The 23,096-nt window shown below is 37.0% G+C and overlaps 5 protein-coding genes and 1 long non-coding RNA gene across 6 annotated transcripts in view; 2 read left to right on the top strand and 4 right to left on the bottom strand.

Moving 5' to 3' along the window:
• The window catches only part of LOC134796152 (uncharacterized), a 118,307-nt gene that overhangs the window by 39,137 nt on the left and 56,074 nt on the right, over window positions 1-23,096 (bottom strand). The gene's annotated exons all lie outside the window — the stretch shown is intronic.
• On the bottom strand, window positions 211-3,054 carry LOC134796146 (transmembrane 9 superfamily member 3). Its single transcript, XM_063768119.1, has one exon. The coding sequence runs from the start codon at window positions 2,954-2,956 to the stop codon at window positions 1,229-1,231; it is 1,728 nt and encodes a 575-aa protein (XP_063624189.1). The 5' UTR covers window positions 2,957-3,054; the 3' UTR covers window positions 211-1,228.
• On the top strand, window positions 3,250-10,102 carry LOC134796144 (notchless protein homolog 1). Its single transcript, XM_063768117.1, has 10 exons — window positions 3,250-3,448; window positions 3,629-3,786; window positions 3,981-4,117; window positions 4,387-4,561; window positions 5,146-5,320; window positions 6,349-6,493; window positions 7,623-7,812; window positions 8,629-8,792; window positions 9,390-9,516; window positions 10,018-10,102. The coding sequence occupies exons 1-10, from the start codon at window positions 3,305-3,307 to the stop codon at window positions 10,028-10,030; spliced, it is 1,428 nt and encodes a 475-aa protein (XP_063624187.1). The 5' UTR covers window positions 3,250-3,304; the 3' UTR covers window positions 10,031-10,102.
• LOC134796145 (something about silencing protein 10) lies at window positions 10,049-11,836 on the bottom strand. The gene is made up of 2 exons (XM_063768118.1): window positions 11,570-11,836; window positions 10,049-11,483 (listed from the first exon to the last, which is right to left on the bottom strand). The coding sequence occupies exons 1-2, from the start codon at window positions 11,584-11,586 to the stop codon at window positions 10,109-10,111; spliced, it is 1,392 nt and encodes a 463-aa protein (XP_063624188.1). The 5' UTR covers window positions 11,587-11,836; the 3' UTR covers window positions 10,049-10,108.
• On the top strand, window positions 11,996-13,298 carry LOC134796142 (cysteine-rich with EGF-like domain protein 2). The gene has a single exon (XM_063768115.1). It carries the CDS (start codon window positions 12,126-12,128, stop codon window positions 13,242-13,244), a length of 1,119 nt encoding a protein of 372 aa, XP_063624185.1. The 5' UTR covers window positions 11,996-12,125; the 3' UTR covers window positions 13,245-13,298.
• LOC134796140 (active breakpoint cluster region-related protein) overlaps window positions 13,720-23,096 on the bottom strand; it is a 58,711-nt gene continuing 49,334 nt past the window's right edge. Inside the window, exons 18-21 of the mRNA XM_063768113.1 lie at window positions 19,570-19,709; window positions 17,784-17,929; window positions 17,224-17,348; window positions 13,720-16,987 (exon numbers count right to left, since the gene is read on the bottom strand). Of these exons, the coding sequence (XP_063624183.1) occupies window positions 16,762-16,987; window positions 17,224-17,348; window positions 17,784-17,929; window positions 19,570-19,709 (637 nt within the window). The 3' untranslated portion in view covers window positions 13,720-16,761. The remainder of the gene's footprint in view (window positions 16,988-17,223; window positions 17,349-17,783; window positions 17,930-19,569; window positions 19,710-23,096) is intronic.

Genomic DNA, 23,096 nt, shown 5'->3' with positions numbered 1-23,096 from the left:
GCAACGGCGTAAACGAGATTTTTTTTTCGCAATTACAAGAGTTGATTATCATCCATAAAAGTTACACTGTTCATGAAGTAATTGCCACCATGCCACTATTTTTTATACTCTGCTGTAATTATTAATCCTCGTTTTTCAATAATTATCATTATTGTCATACATCAGATGGGTAAATTTCTGAACTAATTAAAATAAGAAATAAAATTGCTATTCTTCTTAAAATGACATTGTATTGTTTTACACGACCAAGTACATCAGTACAGTTATGGCATAGTAATTACAAAAACAAATCTTTTGACTACTTTGAAAAACCAACAAAATCTTAGCTTTACAATATGATACATACAAATTATATTTGGGAAATATTACAGCACAGAAAATCTGCAACATTATGAATATGAAATAACATAATCTCATGATAAGTGAATATATCAGTATCATTGCACAATAATGTTGAGAAGTTAGTGTATCTAAGTAGAGGATAAGACAATATTTACAATTTCCAAGGGACATAGAAGATAGAAGTAACTTAGACATAGTTTAATATTAGCACCGCTGGACCCGAGACGATGCCTTACACATTCCACATTCCTTGCCCCATAGGAGGCCATCACTTAGACAATAAAACTAGATACTTTATTTTACATAGGATAGGTATTTAAGTCTTAAATGTAATTAGAGTGAGTTCTCTAAATAAAGAGTTGGTCAACCTAATGATCAGCAACTCATTTTCGGGCAAAACCAAACATGGCAGTGTGTGACTTTAACCACATATTTTTTAATAATTAATACATAGAGGAAATACCCCACCAACAATGGTGAAATGGCTGTATTCTATTTTAGCTAAAAATGTATTGCTATAAACTATACTCTTTAAAGTTACGATTTTTAAAGCAAACTGTAGTAAATGTAATAAAAGCTTAACAAATTAATACAAATCAATGGGTTCCTTGTGGTCTTGAAAAAAAAAATATATCGAGATATTGATATTGTTACACAATTTTATTATAATAGCATGTTAAATATTTAGGAATGTTGAGCCAAAACTCATTAACACAATATGACATGCCTAATTAATTATTCTCATTATTCACAGTTCCTCTCATATTTTTTGTAACCACTTCTTAATAAATAAACCAAATCAACAAATAAAACATTTAGGATACTTTATTCCAATTGGAATAACAGTACCATATCAAATAAAAATTGACAACCTAGTAATTTGTGTTCAATCAATCTTTACAGTAGAATAAATTTTTCTAACAAAAATACTTGTGCCAATGTAGCCTACAGTCCCACAAATTACTCCAAGAGCTAAACTGAAGAGAGCCATGTAGCCAAAGTAGAAAGTGGTTTGGAATAGACCATACATTTTCGTTTTGAACAGGAAGTAATAGAAGGAATACAAGTATACATAGAGAGCTGTACTTCCAGCAGAGAGGAAGCTAGTCCACTGCCAGCGGTAGTCCTCAGCATTCAATAAAAAGTATGTGCACACAATGGTTACACACACTGTCACAATCATAAGGATCACAAACACAAGCAACATAAAACCATACACATAGTAGATTTTGTAAGCCCAGAAAGATGTGAATATGAAGTACATCTCAATAAATATTGAACCAAAAGGTAAAATACCACCCATGATGATAATTATGAATGGTTCCATGAACCACTTCTTTTCGGGTATGGGCCGAGGGACAGCATTGATACGGCAAGGATAGTCCGGTTGACCAGCCAAGTTACGGCCCAGAACAGTGCCTACTAAAGTCAGTGGTAGAATAACAAAAGTGCAAATGGACATCACAGCCACCATACTGCCAAATGGAATAGCTCTCGAGGCATGATAATACATAGCAATAAAATTAATAAAGAATGCAGTACCACAGACCAGCACAGGGAGTAAGAAAGCAGAGAGGAGCATCTGCTTGATCCATAGCTTACCACCCATCCTGGCATACAAGGAGCCCCCAAAGTACCCATTCACAGGAGAAGTTGCAGCGTAAATGAAAATAGCAGTAGACAATAATGAACCCCTCTCAGTGTAAAGTTCACCAAATATCGTAAATATAATGACAGCCAAGGTCACAGTGGTAAGCTGATAGCCAGCCCCTATTAAAGCAGAGAATAACCCCAAGTGAGGAACAGGACGGAACACATCACCATGTACTTGTTTCCAACCATACTCATCTCCCAAATCTTTCTCTAAATCATCCAGGTCATCATCCTTAGAGTATCTAGCATAGTCTTTACGGAGAGTCCTCATAAGAATCATAGACACCAGCCCCACCAAGAATATCACCATCATGAAGCTGTTGAAGATGCTGAACCAGTGGATCCTGTGTTGGAAAAAGTTGGGATCCAAGTATTTATCAAACCTGTCTTCAAACTTAATATTGCTCTTCTTCCAATTGACTTCATATGTGAACGGAATTTTTGCATCCGGTGTAAGTCGCTCCTTATTCTCTGCAGTAAGGTTTACTTCAACTATTCTGTTTCCATTGTAGCCAATATCAAACTTTTTGTGCGTCCAGATATAGTAGCTGTCACCATCCACTTCGCCAACGATTCCCCAAATAGGCAGGTCGTCAATGTACATTTGGTACCAGTAGTGGTTCTTCACTGCATAGACGAGGGCTTTATATGACTGCTCAGTAAGTTCTATAGCGCAAAACTGCTGTGCAGGAACTTTATCCTTGTAGGTAATGTCGAGTCCACTAAATTCAAGCTCCACACCCTGAAGCGCTTCCGATAAAGTTTCATGGTAGTGCCCGATTGTTACTTTGGTGCCGACGCAAAACGGTAGCGAAAAATATGCATACGTCTCCTGGCGATTGTGGTATGGGCCCACAGTGTTCATCCATAGCACCACTTGCTCGCCATCCTTGTATGTATGTGTATGTTCATCACAATTTACTATAGTCAATGAAATAAATAGTACATAGAGGATTTTCATTGTATAAATAATATCACTAATCCGGACAATTTTTTAAAAGTAAAATAAACAAAACACGTAAGTGAAATGCCGAAATCGGACATTACCCAATGTTGCCAGCGAATACACACAGAAATGTCGTCATAATCAAAATCATAGACAAATGATACGTTCGAGGAGCTCCTTATTTTGTAAATCATTTTTAAACAGCGTGTTTCCAAGTGTCTGGAACATCTGGAGTGAGAACATGTGGTTGTGACACTGACAGTTCGCTTTGACAAGACGAAGACTAGGTTATGTTGAGTACTTGAGTAGTGTAGTGAGTGCAAACTTTAATTTTTAAGTGCAGAAAATAAGTATTCGACAAATATGGATGTCGACAGTGATTTACCAAGTACTGTTCAAGCAAAATTTAAATCAGATACAGGAGAAGAAACCGGAAGTCCCTTAGATTTGCCGTTAAACGTTACAAAGGACCAACTCCAACTTATTTGCAATGCACTCTTACAAGAGGTAATTTTGAAGATTGGCTTCGTATAAGTTGCTACATGAATTGTAGAAAACTAATAGTTACCTTGCCAATTAGTTCTCGGGTTCTGTCACAGGGAATTCTCTCCAAATAAAAATTTTACCTATACAGGTTTCAAATATACATTTGAAAAGAAAATAAACTTTCGTTGTATTTCTTTTCAGGAAGACAAACCATTCTTGTTTTTTGTCAAAGATGTTGAAATAACATCTACGCTTAAGGAATCACTGGATTTAAAAAGTCTAAATTCAGAAGAAGTTGTAGAAATAATATACCAACAACAAGCAGTGTTTAGAGTCAGGCCGGTCACCAGATGTACAAGGTAACAAATCAAATACTGAGCAGACTAGTTACTGCTTTCTTATTACATTATTATTCTTATTACTTATGTTTCCTAGTACATTTATTCTGACGTTGTGCAATAAAGAGGATTTGTATTGTATTGTATATTCTCAATATAAATTGATAAATAAATGCAAATAAATATCCCTTCTTTGAAATAATAATACATTTTAGTTCCATACCTGGACATGCAGAAGCCGTAATATCAACAAGCTTCAGTCCTTCGGGAAAGCAGCTTGCAAGTGGATCTGGTGACACTACTGTTCGGTTTTGGGACCTCAACACACAGACACCATTACATGTTTGTAAAGGTATATTTATGCATTTATACATTTTTGCTTTAAATAGTAGGCTTATCAGAATTACTATGTATTTAGTCAAGATATTTTCAATTATCAAGAAAATGGTATAGTGGTTTGAGAAGATATTATCCAATTATATTTGATAATGTGAAACAGGAAAAAATTGTACTTTAGTCATATTAATTAATTTATTGCTAACTTGGATCATTATTTTGTCACTGTACTTATAAACTTTAGACTTAAATATAAAACTTAAAAAAAAATCTTATATAATATAGGTCATGCAAATTGGGTGTTGTGCATAAGCTGGTCTCCGGATGGCACAAAATTGGCATCAGCATGCAAACAAGGCAAATTAATCCTTTGGGATCCTGTGACTGGCAATCAAATTGGAAAAACCATGCAAGGACACAAACAGTGGATTACTGCACTGGCGTGGGAACCATACCATAAGTATGTAAAAATACTTCAGTATTTTAAATTTATTTAAAATTTTGCTCTTGATTCATTTCAAAACTTTAATGTTTATATCCCAGTGCTTAACACTTTTTCAATAGTTGCCACCTTCAAGCTTAATTTCAAGCCAAGAATCATTCCACAAGAATGTTGCCTATGTAATGCCATTCTTCTAATACTTCTGAAAAAGCTGAGAATGTTATAAAGTGTCTGGTAATATTTCATGACTTGACTAACAAATTGCCAATATTCACGAGCATTACACATTTGATTGAAGTAGTTGCCATACAATGAAAAAGCATTTCTCTTACTCACCCCCTAATACTGATGCCCCTCATCCACTGGGATGTTTACCTTGCCGAAAACCCGACTATCGGGTATTTTATGATTTCGTTCCCAGGCCGGACAACCCAATAGTCGGGAATCGGGATTGTGGTACTACTGCTTTATATGACGAAATTGTTGTGGCCTGGCGCGGATGTCTTGTTTGGCTGGGTGGCAATAAATGTGTTAAATAGTAAAAAGTATTGAAATATATTTTGGTATAGAAAAAACCTAATTAATTTAAAATAACTTTCCAGAAACTCTGAATGTCGAAAGTTAGCCTCTTCCTCAAAAGATGGTGATGTCAGAATATGGGACACCGTGTCTGGTATCACATTACTCAGTCTCACAGGACACACTAAGGCAGTCACATGTGTGAAATGGGGTGGCACTGGTCTAATCTACACTTCATCCCAGGATAGAACAATTAAGGTATATATTAACCCTTTGAACGCTATATAGCATGTATGTATGTATATATAGGTATATATAGGTTTTCGCGGGCTTGGTTTCCGCAACTCGACGTCATAATATCACGCCTATTTTGCGTAATGGGTTGGCGGCACTATTCCTGCCAACCCAACTCTACCAAGAAGCCTAGCAGACCCTTGACGTTGCCGACGACTTCTGGGAGAGACCCCGGTGAGCCGAGGTGTTGTGCCCGGTATTTTGCCACCCCTGGGCATTCGAGAATGACGTGGGCGGCTGTCTCCTCTGCCTCCATGCACGCTCTGCAGAGGGGGCTATCTGTAACACGTAGGGTTAGTAGGTGCTTGTTAAATGAGGCGTGTCCAGTTATTGCCCCGGCTATAAGCCGGAGCTGTGGTCTCTTCAGCTGTCGAAGTCTCCGCGACAGATTGGGGTTGAGTGTCGGGAGGGCTTCCTTTGCCATGTATGTATGTATAGGTACATCATAATCGAAAATCACTCACATGAAGTCACATATGTTATAAGGTCATTCATGTAAGCAAGCCAATATAAACCTTGCATGCCAGTTTATGTGACTGTCAATACAACCTTCACATTACATTGATACTATTGATAGCATATGCCACAGTATTTAGACTCTGACCATGCTAACTTTGCACAAACTTGAATACCAATAATACATACATATATATCCCTATTAGCTCCATAGTATTTATTATTTTGGCGCTCTTGGCGTCCAAATGTGTGGAGTCGATTTCGCAGATCTGCGAAATAGATTCCACACTCGCGTTCGCGGCTTCGCGCCGCGATTCGCGCACGAGTGTGGAGCGGGCTTTACGTTTGCTAAGTATGCATTCTCCTTAAGCTGTATTCTTAAATATGTAAGTATTCTTTTTCTATGGTTATTTTTTTCATAATACCCGTTAAATTAGAATAACGTTGCCTTTGATAGTTTAACAGCAACATAGCATTTGTCTGTTATTAGTTAAAAGTATGTAACTGAAATGTACCTAACCATGAAAATGTTACAGGTATGGAGAGCAGACGACGGCATTTTGTGCCGAACTCTGGAAGGGCACGCACATTGGGTGAACACACTAGCACTTAGCACGGACTACGTTCTACGGACTGGACCCTTCCATCCTATCCTAGACCAGCAGGGATTCATGTCTGACAGTGAGTGTTGATTTAGATTTACTATGAAGGATTAAGATGGGTATCTTGGTACCTGCTGAGGTACGTAAAATAGGACTGTACAAGTTCATAAAGGATCAGCATCGCGCAAGTGACACCCTGGAGTTGCAAGCTTTCAGAAGCGTGGCGGTGCACTGCATGCTAAGAGATATATAAAACAACTGTTTACAGTATAAATGACGCTCAATTAGCGAGCATCACATTCGTTTGATCGATTTGGAGAATCGTCAATACTTGTAATTAGTTCGTTTTTTTTAGCATTAGAAATAAGGTAAACAATCTTGATGTGTCTTTTAATTGAAAAACACGTTTTACGTCATAGCAAATATGTAACAATTATGAATCTAATACGATCATTTATATTCTTCTGCTTTCATAAGTAATAGGTAATAGTTACTGATTTTTAAACAGCGTTTTTCAATTAAAAGACATGTCAAGATCGCATAGAATAGAATAGAAATAATTTATTGTTTACCGTGTACAATAAGGTGGAATACAATGTTATATACATACAGTCACAACGGCAACCCATATCGGGTATACAATATTACATTATCAACTTAACTAATACTTAATTTAACTAAAACTACATATTTGTTAACATGCTAGTTGGTCTCATACATAAAGTATTCATGCAAATCATAAAAAACACGATCAATTATCAACCCTTTAGCTGTAGTTTGAATTTTTTCCCGCTTTAATTGCAGTTATAAATGTGCTCCTACAATAAGCTGCATTTCTGACTGCCGGGAGCAATATGTTGTATTTGTATTGCGATCTTACATTAAGTATCACGTTGTGCTGAGTAAAATGAAAAGTCGCATTTATTATTTGATACAAATAAGCAAAGCTCGTAGATATACAGCCCAGTTAATGTAAGAAATTTGTTTTCTTTAAAGACGTGTCTTAGGGACTCATTGTTATATGTATAATCCGGATGCATTTCTTTTGCAGAATAAAGGTTGATTCTAGATTAACTGAATTTCCCCTTATCTTACCTTCTTTCTAATGCTAAAAAAAAACGAACTATAGTGCAATAAGGCCCGTTTTCCTGACAACACAATGTCCATTTGTTACTAAGACCTATCAATTTATTCCCTTTGTATTACAGAAAAAGTTCTACAACAGAGAGCCTTCGAGCGGTACCAAACCGTATGTCCTAGCGGCCAGGAGCGCCTGGTGTCGGGCTCTGACGACTTCACGCTGTTCCTGTGGCTCCCGGAGAAGGAGAAGCGCCCCCTGGCGCGCATGACTGGACACCAGCAGCTCATCAACGACGTCAAGTTCTCGCCAGACTCAAGGTATTACCACAGAATAAATAATAGTACTAGGTACAGAAGACTCACTCTCTAACAAAACGCGTCTGTTACGATCAGGACAGATATGGCCGCTAGGTGGCGAGAGCGCCACGCGCGGCTTATGGCTATCCACCAAAATTGGTGTGGAACGGATGTACTTGTAGCTACACCTGCAATCGCGGAGTGAGCCACACCTGGTATTACTGGTACCTTCTTAACGTAAACGGATTCTATAATTTCTTCCTACATGGAACATTTACTTCATCTACGTATAGGTACACTTGAGTAGGCACACCTCATCTTCATAATCATAAAGTCTGTAAGGTTTATACAAGGATCGTATTATGGGGCGGTGTGTTTTAATTAAAATCGAGTATACCTATACAAAAACCGCGCGCATGCAAACAATCGAGAAGTAACATGTACCCGTCAAAACGCTATAGCTAAAGTTACCTGTCTACTCTTAGATTATAATCTAGTTATTACCAAATTAGTAAGGTCGTCTTGCAGCCTGTAAGATTTGACCTAAGTAGGTAAAAAACCGGCGACTTGGATAAATTCATCATATTTACAGTTCATTTTTAGCATTTGTGAGAACTCCACATGTAAGAAAATTATTTATTATATAATTTTATTAACCAGCGACCCGCACCTAAACCTTCCTCAAGAATCACTCTATTGATAGGTGAAAACCTCATGAAAATCCGTTCAGTACGTTTTGAGTTTATCGCGAACAAACATACAAACAGACAGACACGGCGGGGGACGTTGTTTTATAAGGTGTAGTGATTTTGAATTTTGAAACATACATTTGTACAGATTGATAGCGTCAGCATCGTTCGACAAATCAGTAAAGCTGTGGGAAGCGGCGACAGGGAAGTTCATAGCGACGCTCCGCGGACACGTGCAGGCCGTATACTCGCTCGCCTGGGCCGCCGACTCGCGGCTGCTGCTCAGCTCCAGCGCGGACTCCACGCTCAAAGGTAACACGTGAAGGTCGCTAAGGGTGGTATTCCATATGTCCATTGTCGTTGCGTTACGAGATATTATTTTAATGTGTACCATCGTCCAACCTGTTAACATTCTTGAAAAAACATACATAAGCACCACCAATGGCCAGTTAGATACCTAGCGGAATACGTACAGACCGTACAGTACTACAGAAGTTTATGTCCATGAAATCCATAAGTAGAATACAAAAAGAATTTTATTCCTATCTAAATCTTATACGTGTGTAGCTCACAGAGATACTAGTCTTAGTGTCTCTGTGAGCTGTGTCCATCTGGACAGGCTAAACCTCTGTGCCATAGACCATACTGGCACTAAGTCCTTTGTGCCAATTTCTACGAACGAAACGACTAACTACAGAACCTTGCTGAATCGTTTAATAAATGTGACCTGTTAGAGGAGAACATCCGGACATACGAAATTTTGCCTAACCTGAATGAAAGGGAAACCTTCGCTAACGCTGGGTCAGTTAAAAATACCTAACTATGTCGTCTCAATACCATGCCGCTCCTGCCAGTTATATTTCTAGGAGATAATAAACTAACGATATGCAAATTAACGATACATTTTAGTATGGAACATGAAGACCAAGAAGCTGGAGTTGGAGCTGCCGGGCCACGCGGACGAGGTGTACGCCGTGGACTGGGCGCCGGACGGCGGCCACGTGGCTTCCGGCGGGAAGGACAAGGTCTTGAAATTGTAAGTACGTGCTCTGGACGGCTATCCAGAAATTCTATGTTTGCCTGCTTTTATGTTTGTTTGTTTGTATGCTTTATCAATGGGGTTGGCCGGACAAAGTATTTAGCAGATGGCGCCAGCATAGCTTGCCCTGTCAACCCCTAGAATTGTGTCAAATTTTTGTTTATTTAATGGAATTTTATCCCCAGGATGCTGGCCCTTTAAGTCAAATCTCATACAAAAACGGGCAAGCTCTGATGGCGCCATATATACAAACCTTTGACAGTTGCCAATCCCATTAACATATCATAAGCCTGTATATTGGAAAATATGATTAAGGAAATATGGTTTTGAATTAAATCACTTGCTTTTGCAGATTGTCTCCAGATAATTTAATAGCGACTTAGTAATTTATACAGAAACCAAGATTCATGAACATTCATTTTAATGGACAATCAGCCCGTGATAGCATAACAGGACAGAAAATGTATATCTACATTATGTATTATTTTTTTGTTTCAGATGGCAACATTAAAAAACAAAAGCAGAATAATGCAGTACATAACTTTATTGTACAAAATATAATAATAAAATACATAACCATGTATTCATATTACTTAATTTTAATGCTCTTTTTCACATTAGCCTTAATACCTGAGGCTTCACCACCATACCTAGTTACCTCAGTACGAGGAGTACGGACTGCTCCCTTCCTCCTGATCTTAGCCTTCCTGTACTTGAGTTTATGTTTGACTCTAGGATTTCTCTGCTCTCTCTTTCTATGTGGAGTTAGACCCTTGTTCTTGGCTATCTGATAAGTGATTTCTCGCTTATCTGCATCAACAGGTACAATATCTTGTGATGAGGAAGGTTTACTATCATCCTTCTCTTGAGGTAGAGCATCATTATCTGAGAATCCACTTTCTTCAGATTCATCATTATTTTTAGCAACATGATCAACATCAGATTGATTGTCTTCATATTCGTCTTCATTATCTGATACACCTGTATCTTCTCCTTCATCTTTCTCCAAAGCAGAAATAAGTTTAAGTTTCTTTGATGTTGGTTCAGCAGGTACATTCTCTGATTTGCATTTCTTGCTTACCTCCTTTTGATCTGTAACTTGTAATTCTAGGTTGTTGCTTACAGCATTTAATATACTGTCTATTTGGGGCTTCACCACTTCGAGGTAGATAGGCTCCATCTTATTTAACATCTGTCTGTACTGGTAGAGCTTTTTGATAACTGGATGATTCTGTATGTTGATTCTTTGACTTTTAAGTAATAAATAGAAACTAATATTAGTGCAGTAATTTAGGATAAGATCAAAATTAGTCTTTACAAATTTTGAAGCTGGACATTGTGGTAGTTTTCCATCATTGACAAGCCTTAAAACTGGATGTAAATCATCTTTAGCCACTGTCAGTTTAGATTTAAAATCGTCAATCAGACCAGCAAACTCTGGGCTCTCCTTTTCTAGTAATTGTAGTTTTTGCCTCTTGGACATCTGACTTAAATCACTTTTTACAACAGACTCAGCATCTTTAGCTTTGGCGGCAAGTTTATTGATATAGTCCTCTGTAAAATCTTCTTCACCAAGTTGCTCTAAAAGCCTTTTTTGAATATTTCTTGCCTCTTCTTCTTCGTCAAGGGCTGCTCTTTCATCATTTCCAAAGCCACCATAGTCCTCATCAACATAGTCAGTAGCATAGTAAGACCTTTTGTTTTTGCCCCAAGCTTTAGAGTCGGGCAAATCATCGTCTGACTTTTCCTGCCCTTCTACGTCACTATCTGCAATGCCTAAATCATCTTTTTTACCATCAGAGTCCTCATCAGACTCTGAGAATGCATACATCTCTTCCTCACTGTCAGAGTTTTGATGTTTTCTTTTACGCACCTTTTCCAGTAGTTCTTTTTCTTCTTCAGAGTACTCATCTTCCGAATCAGAGGGCTCATAGTTGCCCTTCATGTCGAATTTTGAATCAACTCTAAAACAAAACACCATATAATGAAATTAGTGACTGCATTACTTATACTAAAAGAATAGGCAGGTAGCAAATGAACCAAGGATTACCTTATTTTATCAGCCATCGTGACTGGGAACTGGATTTAATTCATTAAACTTCAAATTGCATGTGGAACCTAGGTTAGGTTTTGAAATCTGTGGTAGCAAGCCACCATAACCTTTTTATCTTAGCTGCAATTATGTACACTGATTACTAGCTTTACCGAAAACCACTGTTACTTGTAATTAATGACTTCGATGATGAATAACGTCGATATTATTATATTTGTCTTTCATGCTCTTTTTCTCGATAGAAAAGACAACTCACTCAACTCAATCGAATGGAATGAATGGATGAATGAATGAATGAATTGATTTTATAACGTCCATAGACAGTATGCTGTTTAAGTTAGTGTGAAAACTACCGGCGGTATCTTAGTACATAGTTGACAGTCGAATTATTATCTCGTGTCTCGGTCAAACCCAATCCTGAAATTACACGTCAGTGTCAAGTGAGATATACCGGGGAGGAGATGTGATCGAGTTTCAGACAAGTAAAATAAGACAAACTTTGAAACAATTAGTTCAGAGAAGGTTTAAAGTTGTCCTGTTAATATCGATAAATATGAAGGTATTCGGTGTAAAAATTATATCACTATTGGTACAGTTGCTTTTCATTCATAAAATTATTTGTAAAAAAATACCTTTGCCTGATATTGATTTACATTCTGTTGGTAGAGTAGATGATTGCAAAAAATGTAGAATACTAACAGATTCCTTCAGCCACTGGCTTACAAAAACATCTCGGGGGAAATACGAAGGAGGGGACGCTGCCTGGGAAGAAGCAAAGCTAAAGTCGTACGCGCGGAGTGAGATGAGGATTGTAGAAATACAGGAAGGTCTTTGCTCCGAAGTGAAAAAACATCAAGATCAGTGCTACGCTCTGGCAGAGGAAGCTGAGCAACCTTTAGAAAAGTGGTGGTTCCATGAGGACCCTGAGTCTGTTGATCTATACGCATGGCTGTGCATTGAAACTCTTCAACACTGCTGCCCTGAAAACCATTTTGGAGAATCATGCACTCCATGCCCATTACACAAGAATAAAATATGTGGTGGTCGAGGAAAATGCGCTGGAGAAGGTACACGTAAAGGCAATGGCACATGTATTTGTGATAAGGAATTTGCAGGTACTTTTTGTGATGATTGTGCTAAAAATTACTACAAAGCAAGCGAAGATTCCTGTCAACAGTGTCATAAAGCTTGTGCGGGTTGCTCAGGGGATGGACCCGCAGCTTGCACTGCATGCAAGAAAGGCTGGGAGTTGCAATCAGGAACATGTATAGACATCAATGAGTGCTTAACCTCAAGCTCTTGTAAGGCTAACCAATTCTGCGTGAACCGAGAAGGATCCTACAGTTGTAAAAAGTGCCATAACTCATGCAAGACATGTGCAGATGCTGGCCCCTCTCAATGCACTTCTTGTGAATCCAGTAGTGTCTTATGGGATGGCATGTGTGTTGATGATCAACAAAGAAGTGACCTTTTACAAAATGCTCTTAAACGTTTAGCCCTGTACTGTGGACTTCTTATTATAACATATTTTACATACAGAAAATCAAAGATGCTAGCCTCTCTGGTTGTGATAGTTATTGCAATTTATATTTATTATTTGGAAGGCATTTCAAGAATAACTTTAATAGATTTATTTTTTAAATTATATTTAACCAATTCACAAAGTGTTTAGTGAATGTGGCTGTTTAATTTTAAGTAGAATGAAACTATGATAATTTGACATTTTTAATTAAATCAATTGATGTAAAGATGTTGAGTTTTACTCATTCTCTGTGACCCCAGAGGGTTTCAATGTAATTATGGAAACCTGTTCCATTTATAATCCGGGGATACCTACCATTTCAGTATTTCGACTCACATATCTAATTGTCAGTTAAAATGAAGTATTGTAATTTGCAGTGCCCTTACGGGGTTCATAGCTGTACAATATTCAAATGTACCACCTAATTAATGTATGTAAGCAATAAATGACTGAATACTGATTAGGGGTTGTGTATAAATGTCACACGAGGTGTTTTCGGCTAATTTGATGTGACGGTGATTTTTTCGTGACCCCCACCCCCCTCGAACCTCGCGTTATTTGTGCACAAGCCCTTAAGTAAGGGTTCCCACCCTATATGTGTTAAGAGTGATGAAATGAAAGAGAGTTTAAAGGTGGTAATAAAAATACATTTTATTGCAAATGTTACATTACTACATTTCAGTGTCATATATACAAAAATTCAATACAGTGTGGGAGTAAACCTGGTTGTGTAAATACCTATAATACAGCAGGATTATTACTAGCACAACTTATTAAATAGAGAATCTTATATTGAAATAATAATAGCAGACTATAAGGTAACATTCATAATACAACTGTGTACAAGACTGGTTAATATAATTCATTTGGCAGCAGTAAGCTTGTGAACTTACTGCCTTCAGTCTGACAAAGAATTACCTTCTAAATGCTTCTATGATGACTAATAGTAATTTCAAAACAGTGTCAAAATATTGCTGTGCCAAATGTAACTAAGAAAACTTCCACAAAGACATCCTCAAAGCATAGTTCAGTGGAAGGTAAAAGTTCAACTATCAACATTCGATTAGATATATCAACACTTTCAAGCATTCAATCAAGCACAAAATAATATGGCTTTCAAAAAGATTGCAGATGTATTAATTGGCAAACTTTGGCAAAATTTGTTGGAATTCTATTAAGTATTCCTTAATATGAAATCATGGCAAAAACCCAAGTAATATTGTCTTTGGTGAAGAAAATAAAGATTGTAAAAAGAAAAAAGGTACAGTTTGGTCACCTAAATTACTAATATATTAATTATATCAACATAAATCATAAATGTCAATGGGATTAAACAAAAATATAACACAAATTTAAAATGGATATAACCTCCCTCTAAGCTTTTATCAATTTTTTGGTAATAATATTTACTTTTAAGTACATACTAGTATACTTGTGAAATAAACACCTAATACTATGTCTAAGCTAGCGAGCGAACCTCACCTAGTGCAAGTGCATTGCGCTGCTGCAGCGAGGCAGCCGCAACCCCGTACTGACAACAATACAATAATTGAACATATTAAATAAAGACGACTAGCATTACAATGCTACGTGACAACCGAAACATCATCCCCTATATAATAATAATAATAATCATTCGTCTCCTGCACTATTAACCGCAGACAGATCCATAATTAAATAAAAAATCACGTTAAAATAATTTAGTCTTCCACAAAGGTCCTGCTTGTGCTGCAGTCATACAAAACTAAAACTTACTTTGATCAAAGGTGTTTTGTCGAAGGTAGAAAAAAAGTAAACAATTAATTCATATCAGTCTGCTCCAATTTATATGCTAATCATTTATTACAATCATTATTATTAATTGGGTCCCACTTCCTAATACTCACTGAATCTTAAATTTCTTTTCGACCCAGTATTTAAAGTTCAAAATTGTTAATAAGCTAAATTTCTGGAAATGATATTACGTGTAATAGTTCTACACTCAGTCTGTTTTATTTCATGGAATGTCGCATAACACTTGTTACTTACATGATTGATTTTGAATATAATTACGAATACTGGTTAGAAATAATACACTTTATTCCAATAATGGATTCTTATTTATAAAACGTAATTGGACTTAAATCTGGCAGTGTATTTAAATTAGAAAGCTTAAATGTATTCGTTCATGAATTGTAATGTACTTGTTATGATTTTACTTTTATCTGCCGATTATAATTACAGGCTAACTTATATAAACTTGGCGATTGTTTGGCCGGTATCTGTTTTACTCCAAATGGTACAAATGTAAATAAAATAAATAATGTATAATGGACAACTGCATTATTAAAATAACTGTCTAATTCTAGTATGCCCTGTACAAAATGTAACTGAGTTTCAAGAATAGCACACATTTGTGTCGTGAGCCTGCTGACTGACTTACACAGATTTGTAACTATAACTATTAATTCTTCAACCCTTCCTTATATAAATCTACCTATGTCCGCTTAAACAATAGAGTTATTAAAAAGAGAAAACTTGTGTGAGCGAAGCCGGTGGCTCCAATAAAATTTGCTACGATACTTTGTTGGGCCACCATTTTGTGACCAAAAAATGAATACTCAGAAAAATTTTAATTTAGAAAAAATCTTACGTTTACACTTACCTCTAATTTGCACGAACGCTAAGGCATTTTAAATATTTGTCTTTATGATTGTAACCGTCGTTTGTGTATGTTTTGGATCGTTCGAGTTGACTATCTAACTTAACGCCTATTCGTTAACAGGCAATATTTTAATAAAGGACAAGCGTTCCCGCGGAAGGACGTGGAAGCTATTTCTAGGTTCACTTCAGAAGTCGTTTCCCTCACGCAGACATCAAAACGCCAAAGCTAGTTATAAAAAGAAGTATACAATTTTAAATATATGCGAATTTAATCAAGCACTCTGTCGTGCAAAAAATACTAATATAATATATTGTAAATTAAGGATGTTTTTTTTTTATCATATTACAAGCAAAAACAAGTCAGTGTCACACGTAAACTTGAAATGAAAGCACTTATAACTCTTATACCGATTATCGATATAAGTATATTCAACATTTTAATCGCGGAAGGTAATGTTACCTTCAGCACGCGATAGTGAATTAAGTGGTATTACAATAGTATAGTACCATTTTTGTGTGACTCAATATTTCAAATGACTATAACACGTTTACAATACAAATACGTACTACGCATGGAAATAGAGTGCCGCCCTGTAATTTGTCAGGATTTTGAAACCAGAAAACACCCAAGAATTAAAAAAGTTCCAGAGCATCAACATCACATTTTTCAAATGTTATGCTTACTATATTTCTCTATGGTGGTGTTAAGAACAATATTTTCGCACCGAACATTTTCCTAACGTGTGAAAGCCACCTTTCTTAAATCGGCAAGGAGTAATAAACCACAGTAACAAAAAAAAGTATAGATAGACTCCGGACGCGCTAACTTAGCACAGACTCGGTAACAATACATACATATTCCATAGAAGCGGCACACTTGACGTAGCATTTCGCATTAAAACTTAGCGGGTCGACTCTAGCGTTGTAAGATTACAACGCTAGAGATTAGCTAGTGTAGAGATTAGCGTTTCTGTAGGGATAGATCAGTCCAGTCCGTGGGTGGGTGTGCGGGTGACGGGGGCGGTCAGTTGCCGCGGTGGTGGGAGGAGAGCTGCGCGGCGAGCTGGCGCTGCTGCAGCAGGCAGTAGAGGATGCCGGCCTGCGCCATGGCGTCCACGGTGCCGGCCGCCAGCTGGTCGGCGCGCAGCTTGACGCCCGCCGCCGCGCCGCCCGGCCGCAGCAGCGTCGGCCCGAACACCGTCGCCAGGTTGTGCAGCGACATCTTGTTGTCCGCCTCGTGCTGGTTCACTCTGAGACACCATACGATTAATTATAGTTAATTATGCCGAAATGTTACTTCCGGTTCACTCGCATGCTGACTATGTACTCGGATGGACCGCTTTGCCCCGGCGCGAGGCATGGGCCGATCTAAATAGACCCCTCCGATTCATAATCGAATAGGATCAAAATTGCCCGTTTCTTGGCTGACAAATTTAGATCCCTAAGAGTTGAGAGGTTTAAGAATGTTCTGTATATAGACACTCACTTGACAAAATGATTGAGCAGGAAATCGATGCAATTTTTGTTGAGGTCGGGCAGCTGCGCGAAACACTTCATAAGCGCATGCCGCCGCGTATGCGCCGGACCGGAGTCTACTGAAGTGCCCACGCCCTGCAATACATAAACAATATACATGCTATCATTGACCTCTGGAAGTCTGGACAAGACAGGTATCACGATCGCAACTATTGCCCTTCTATAAAAGTCTCAGTTTGTGTGTCGTGGTTGTTCGGTTCCCTAGTAGATAACTTCTATTAGTAGGTATTTCATTTTGGATTGCAAAAATAATTCAAAACCAGCTGTACAGCAGAACGTTCAACCACAATAATTTGTTACGAGTATGAAACATCTCCGATATGTAGATGATAGTCGGGAGGCCAATAAAAGTTTGTATTATTTTCTTTTGAATTAAATTCCAACAAATGCGATTAAATTTTCCAGGTGGTTATTCTATTCTGGACTAATGTCCATGTATGTGTGTGTGATGTGTGTTGTAATGTGTGTGTTTATTCCATTGAGATAATTCTCAATGGAATAAAGTCGCACCTGTGTTGCGCTCCAAGCTTTCAAAAAATCTGGGTACAGCGCATCAGTGAACAGCGCTTCGGGAAGCTCTCGTAGGTAGAGCTTCAACACGCCGGTCACAGAGTGGATGTCAACTTCTTTCAGCAGTTGTTCTGCCTCGTAAGCGTCTGCAAATTCATTCAATGAATATTATAAAGCGAAAACATGCGTTCAAGGCAAAGCATTGTGCAATAAAGGAGATACGGTCAAAATTATCAACGACGCAGGGTCATATTAAAACCGTTTTCGTGAGACATTAATACAAAAATTCATTACTAGCTTAGGAGAAATATTAGCTATCATTATTTACGAAGAAATTTGACGTAGGTAGTCAATACTGTAGCCCTAAACATAAGTGCGTTGCGTGTGCTGTTGTAGAAATAAAATAAGTTTTTGGCAAAAATTTCATTTTTGGTACAAGCTTTTATCGCCGGCTGTACTTTTTTTTCCACAGGCAACTAATACTCATCGAGACAATTCTAAAAACCCCAAACACAATTAGGTTTCGTTGTTTTATCACAGAGTTCCTATGGCCACCTCCGGTCTCCATCATCAGATCAGCTCGATGACACCATAATATTGCATTGTCACCCGACTTACGTATGTATGCAAAATTTCAGCTCAATCGGAAACCGCGAAGTGGATCAAATTTAACTTGCAAGATTTGATTACACACAGACAGACAGACAGACAACGGTCAGGTGAAACTAAATAAAAGCTTGTAAAATTGAGTCAATATTATCGGAGTCAATACAATAATGAAAGGGAGGGCTAGAGTCGGACTACGAGAATTGAGCTTATATGGATATGTATGTAAACGTGGTCAGAATCTAATACACAATCTCTCTAAACTCTCTCTCTAACCTGTAATAATAACTCTCTAATGCTGGCTACACACGTAACTATAAATCGTAGCGATTAATCTGTGCAGTCCGACTGTGCAGATAAATCGAACGTTCCTAGTGCCTCCACACGCCTCCAATATCGGCGTCGATCGTCAGTTCTCCGCAGAAGCTCACGCAAGAAACATGTTATCCATGTCATCAAAGTTAATATGATAGTTAAGTTTTCTTAAATTTTCTAATGTTCCGCGCAACTTTCTTTTTTTCTGTCATAAGAAACTTCTCCTGACAATAACTAACATATAGACAGTCAAGCAAGTCTTGTCAGTAGAAAAAGGCGCGAAATTCAAATTTTCTATGAGAGGAAGTCCCTTCGCGCCTACATTTTTCAAATTTGCCGCCTTTTTCTACTGACAAGATCTGCTTGACCAACTTTAAGACAATAAGAATTAGCGAAATTGGTCCAGCCGTTCACGCGTGATGCCGTGACCAAGAGAAATATGGATTCATTTATATATTTTTCATTACATTTTTCATTATTTACTTGAAGAATGAACGTGCGCACACAAGCAAGCTACGTGAAGTACTGCCGAAATGACCGATCGCCATCCACACGTAACGATAAAACTGTGCAAACGCATCGACAACGATTTATTTAATATAATTTGCAACTGCCACCGATGAACGATAATCGACAACGATTTGTCATACACACGGTAAATAAAACTGCGCAAATCGGACTGCACAGTTTAATCGCTACGATTTATAGTTACGTGTGTAACCGGCATAATACACAATCTGTGTACGTACGGAATTTGAAAAGACGTTTAAGTTACCTGTTTGATTGCGTTTAAAATAGACAGCTGAAAGCATCAGTACAGGTACGAAAACGGGTAGTATATAGTGGTTAGAAATAAGGTACTGACTGGTCTCGAAGCTCTTGCGCAGGCGCGCGAGGTCGGAGGCGCTGCCGGAGACGCGGTACACGCCCACCTCCAGGATGCCGCGCCGCTCCACCTCGCGCACGCACGCGCTGATGATGAACGGGATGTTGCGCTTCTCACGCCTGGACAACGAACATCACACATTCATATTTAATCTAAAAATAATGTAATATCATTAAAATTATATTATATTTAGCTAGTCAGGCTAGTGAATTAGGGCCAGTTGCACCAACCACATTTGACAGACTGATCAACGTCAGCCGGCGCGCCCCGGCACTTTACTATGAAACTTTCCATACATAAAAATTTAGCGAACTCTTTAACGATACGAACAGTTTGGTGCAACCGACCCTTAATCAATCAAATCAGCTATTATCTATTATCTATGAAACCTCAAAAAGATATTGTTAAAATGAATGATAAAATTATTATGTGAATGCATTCTGTGGCGTGATAATAAATGTATCTCTTTCTTTTAAATAAATGTGTCCATAACCATTCGTTTATTTGTAGAAAATAATCTAATTTACTCGTCGTTAATTTTGTCATCGATTTAATATTGTTTATCCCGTCATAATTAGTCCTGTAGCGCTGGCTATATTTTGAGCCCTAACTTAAAGTAATATTAAAGTCAATTATTTTTTCGCTTACGAATACTGTTTTAAGATGTTAATCTTACATTTTGTTTTGTGTCACAGATATTATTTGCTTTTTAAGTAATTTAATAATTTGTGGTAATTATTTTTATTTTGAATTATTTTGGAAAAAAGAATATTCGAGAGAAAACATGTAACTGTGTCGCATTTAGGATAGTTTTTTTAATGTGAAAACATAGTTTGTGTCAATTACGTCCATTGCAATTGGATACTATGTCATACTATTCAAAATGACTCAAAAAATAATTAAAGTTCAAAAAAATTGCTGACGTCGCATTTAATCGTGTCAATATGTACGTTACATGTTTATGTGTCTTATTAAGGCATAGCTTCATAAGATTTTTGATAATTTTGTTCTAACAGGCTATTACCATTACAAAAGAATATTAAAGTTACTAGAGTTCACATCTTATTAATATAAAAGGCGGGATAAATAAGAAATATGAATTTGTGTCAGTTTCATCCATTGCATAAACAAATAATACAAAAATAATGTTTGCGTTCATATACGATGCTAGCGGGTGGCTCTTAACGGGCAACGCAGGCCGTGCAGGGGGGGGGGGAGGCGGTCGGGCGCGGCGCGACCTTGGCGTGGCGGTGGGTAAGGGCCTCTCTCTAAAAACCACACGTTGCGTACGCAACGCATGTTTACTTCGCCTGCGCGCCAAATTAACGCAACTTATGCAAAGTTATACTACTACAAAGAGAACTTATAGATATTGTACAATGTCACCATTTAGCAAAAGAATGAAGGTCTGTTTATATCTATAGACATTGAGAATGTGAAATTCCTCTTTGACGTTCGTTACGTAATGTTGATTAACAAATATGTAACAGATCCATCCTGAGAGCCTACCGCGAACATCGCAATTCGCAAATTGCGGACATCTTTCTCTGTCACTTTTATTACGTCTAATTGGAGTAAAAGAGAAAGAGTCCGCAATTTGCAAACTTCAGTGTTCACAGTCAGTACAGTCACGCATCATATATTTGTGACAGTGACAGGGAAAAGGTACCACTTGAGTAAAATTGGGTATTAATACCGTGACTTGAGGTTACTTTCATTCTTTGATAAAATATTACTTCTTGAACTTAATTTATATTAATTTATATTAATGTTATTAATATTTTGATTTATATATCTAATATCTAATCAAGTCTAACTTCAATATATCTTAATTATATGGACTAATAAATTTTATTATAAACATATAATTTTTTTTTTTCATTATAAATAGCATAAACCAGCCTTTCCATACTTAACGTAAATTATGCACATTTTTTATTTAATGTATTTTTTTTGTTCTTACCATTTTTTTATAATAGGTATTATTAATTACACGTCATCATCATCATCATCATCATCATCTCAGCCATAAGACGTCCACTGCTGAACATAGGCCTCCCCCTTCATACGATCACGTTCCCCCCCCTGATCCCCCATGACCATGACCATGTAAAATCTTCGCTGGTCTCAGGTGTTGTAAAGGTGGTGAAATAATAAGTGGACTGTAGTTTAAAGCTGGTTTACTTCCAAAATTACAAGAATACAAAAAGCGGCAAAGTGGATTGTCGTTGGGAATCGAGAGATGACAAATGATCCCCCTTCATAATTACACGTATTGAGGTTATTAAATGCCTGTTTATTCTGATGTTTTGAATAGATTTACCTTAAATAATAATTACCAACACTTTTGATAGTTCAAGCTTCTTGGATAATAATTACCTTTGGGTTCAATTGGCGTAAAGGACATTTTGGCGAAAATTAGTTATATCCACTACCGTAGGCTCAAAGGGCTTAACTGACAAAACGCGATTTTTCAGGAGAGCCGAAAAACTGTTTTATTTTCAGAAAAAAATCAGACCTTTTTTGTTTGTTTGAATTAACTGATGCCTGTATGTGGCTTATTCCTAACTTTTTGAGGTCTTTTAAATTGATTTCTTTAACTTATAATAAAATGCTTATTTACGAAAATAGCATGTCCGTTACGCCAAAAAAACACGACTGTTTTTAAGAAGGGTGTCCCTTACGCCTCTTCTTTATTGTTTATCTTATTAGAAAAAGGGCGTAATGTACTATAAATTAAACTGTTTTAGTACCATTTGGCGTAAATCCAACAATTTCGTTGCAATATTGGCAACTTGTATTTAGGGAACACTATACTTCTAAGTACTATAATTTACATTTTTTTCCGAAAAATTATAGAGATGTATTCACTGTTAAGTTTTTCCCCATTTTTGTTATTTTGGATACTTAAACGTGGAAAAGGTCATTTTCTTAGCCACATAAATAATGTTTTTTTTATTGGTTTATATTACTTCAACAGAATCACTGCTGTCCTACCATTTATGTATATTGATATACAACAATTTGTAACAAATTAATTTTACTGTAGAAAGTATTATGCGTTATTTCTGTTTGTAATGTTAATTGGATTATAAATTTTACTTTTACATACTAAAATACTATTAGGTACAATAGTAGTTTTGAAATTTCGTATGTCTATTCAGTAAAACTTAATGAAAATGCTCGCATATTTATAACATTACATTAGAGTAGAAAAAGGCATACGGCCAGGCTTACGTACTTCTATGGATTTAAATGCAAACGTTATACCTAGACAGTAACTTTCATAAGGTTAATCCTGGAAATTAGGGTTTAAACAAAAAAGTATTAATATTACCAATGACCCAGTCACAAACAAAACTAATAGTTATCAGTCTAACCTTAATTAAACGCCATAATTATCATTTGAATATAGTCATGTTTTGTTATTTTCATAAAACTGATGAAAAAGTACCCACTAGTTCAGTTTAAATTGTCAAAATTTAGTAACCCTATAAATAAAGCAA

This window comes from Cydia splendana, chromosome 13, assembly GCF_910591565.1.
Source record: "Cydia splendana chromosome 13, ilCydSple1.2, whole genome shotgun sequence".
In the NCBI taxonomy this organism is placed as follows: Eukaryota; Metazoa; Arthropoda; class Insecta; order Lepidoptera; family Tortricidae; genus Cydia; species Cydia splendana.
This window is presented reverse-complemented; position numbering and strand designations above follow the sequence as displayed.

Bases quoted from the DNA above. Each gene is read 5' to 3' on its own strand.
- LOC134796146 (XM_063768119.1), bottom strand. From the start codon at position 2,956: ATGAAAATCCTCTATGTACTATTTATTTCATTGACTATAGTAAATTGT.
- LOC134796142 (XM_063768115.1), top strand. From the start codon at position 12,126: ATGAAGGTATTCGGTGTAAAAATTATATCACTATTGGTACAGTTGCTT.
- LOC134796144 (XM_063768117.1), top strand. From the start codon at position 3,305: ATGGATGTCGACAGTGATTTACCAAGTACTGTTCAAGCAAAATTTAAA. The intron at 5,321-6,348 runs GTATATATTAAC...AAAATGTTACAG, and splicing joins CCCAGGATAGAACAATTAAG to GTATGGAGAGCAGACGACGG. The intron at 7,813-8,628 runs GTATTACCACAG...ACATTTGTACAG, and splicing joins AAGTTCTCGCCAGACTCAAG to ATTGATAGCGTCAGCATCGT.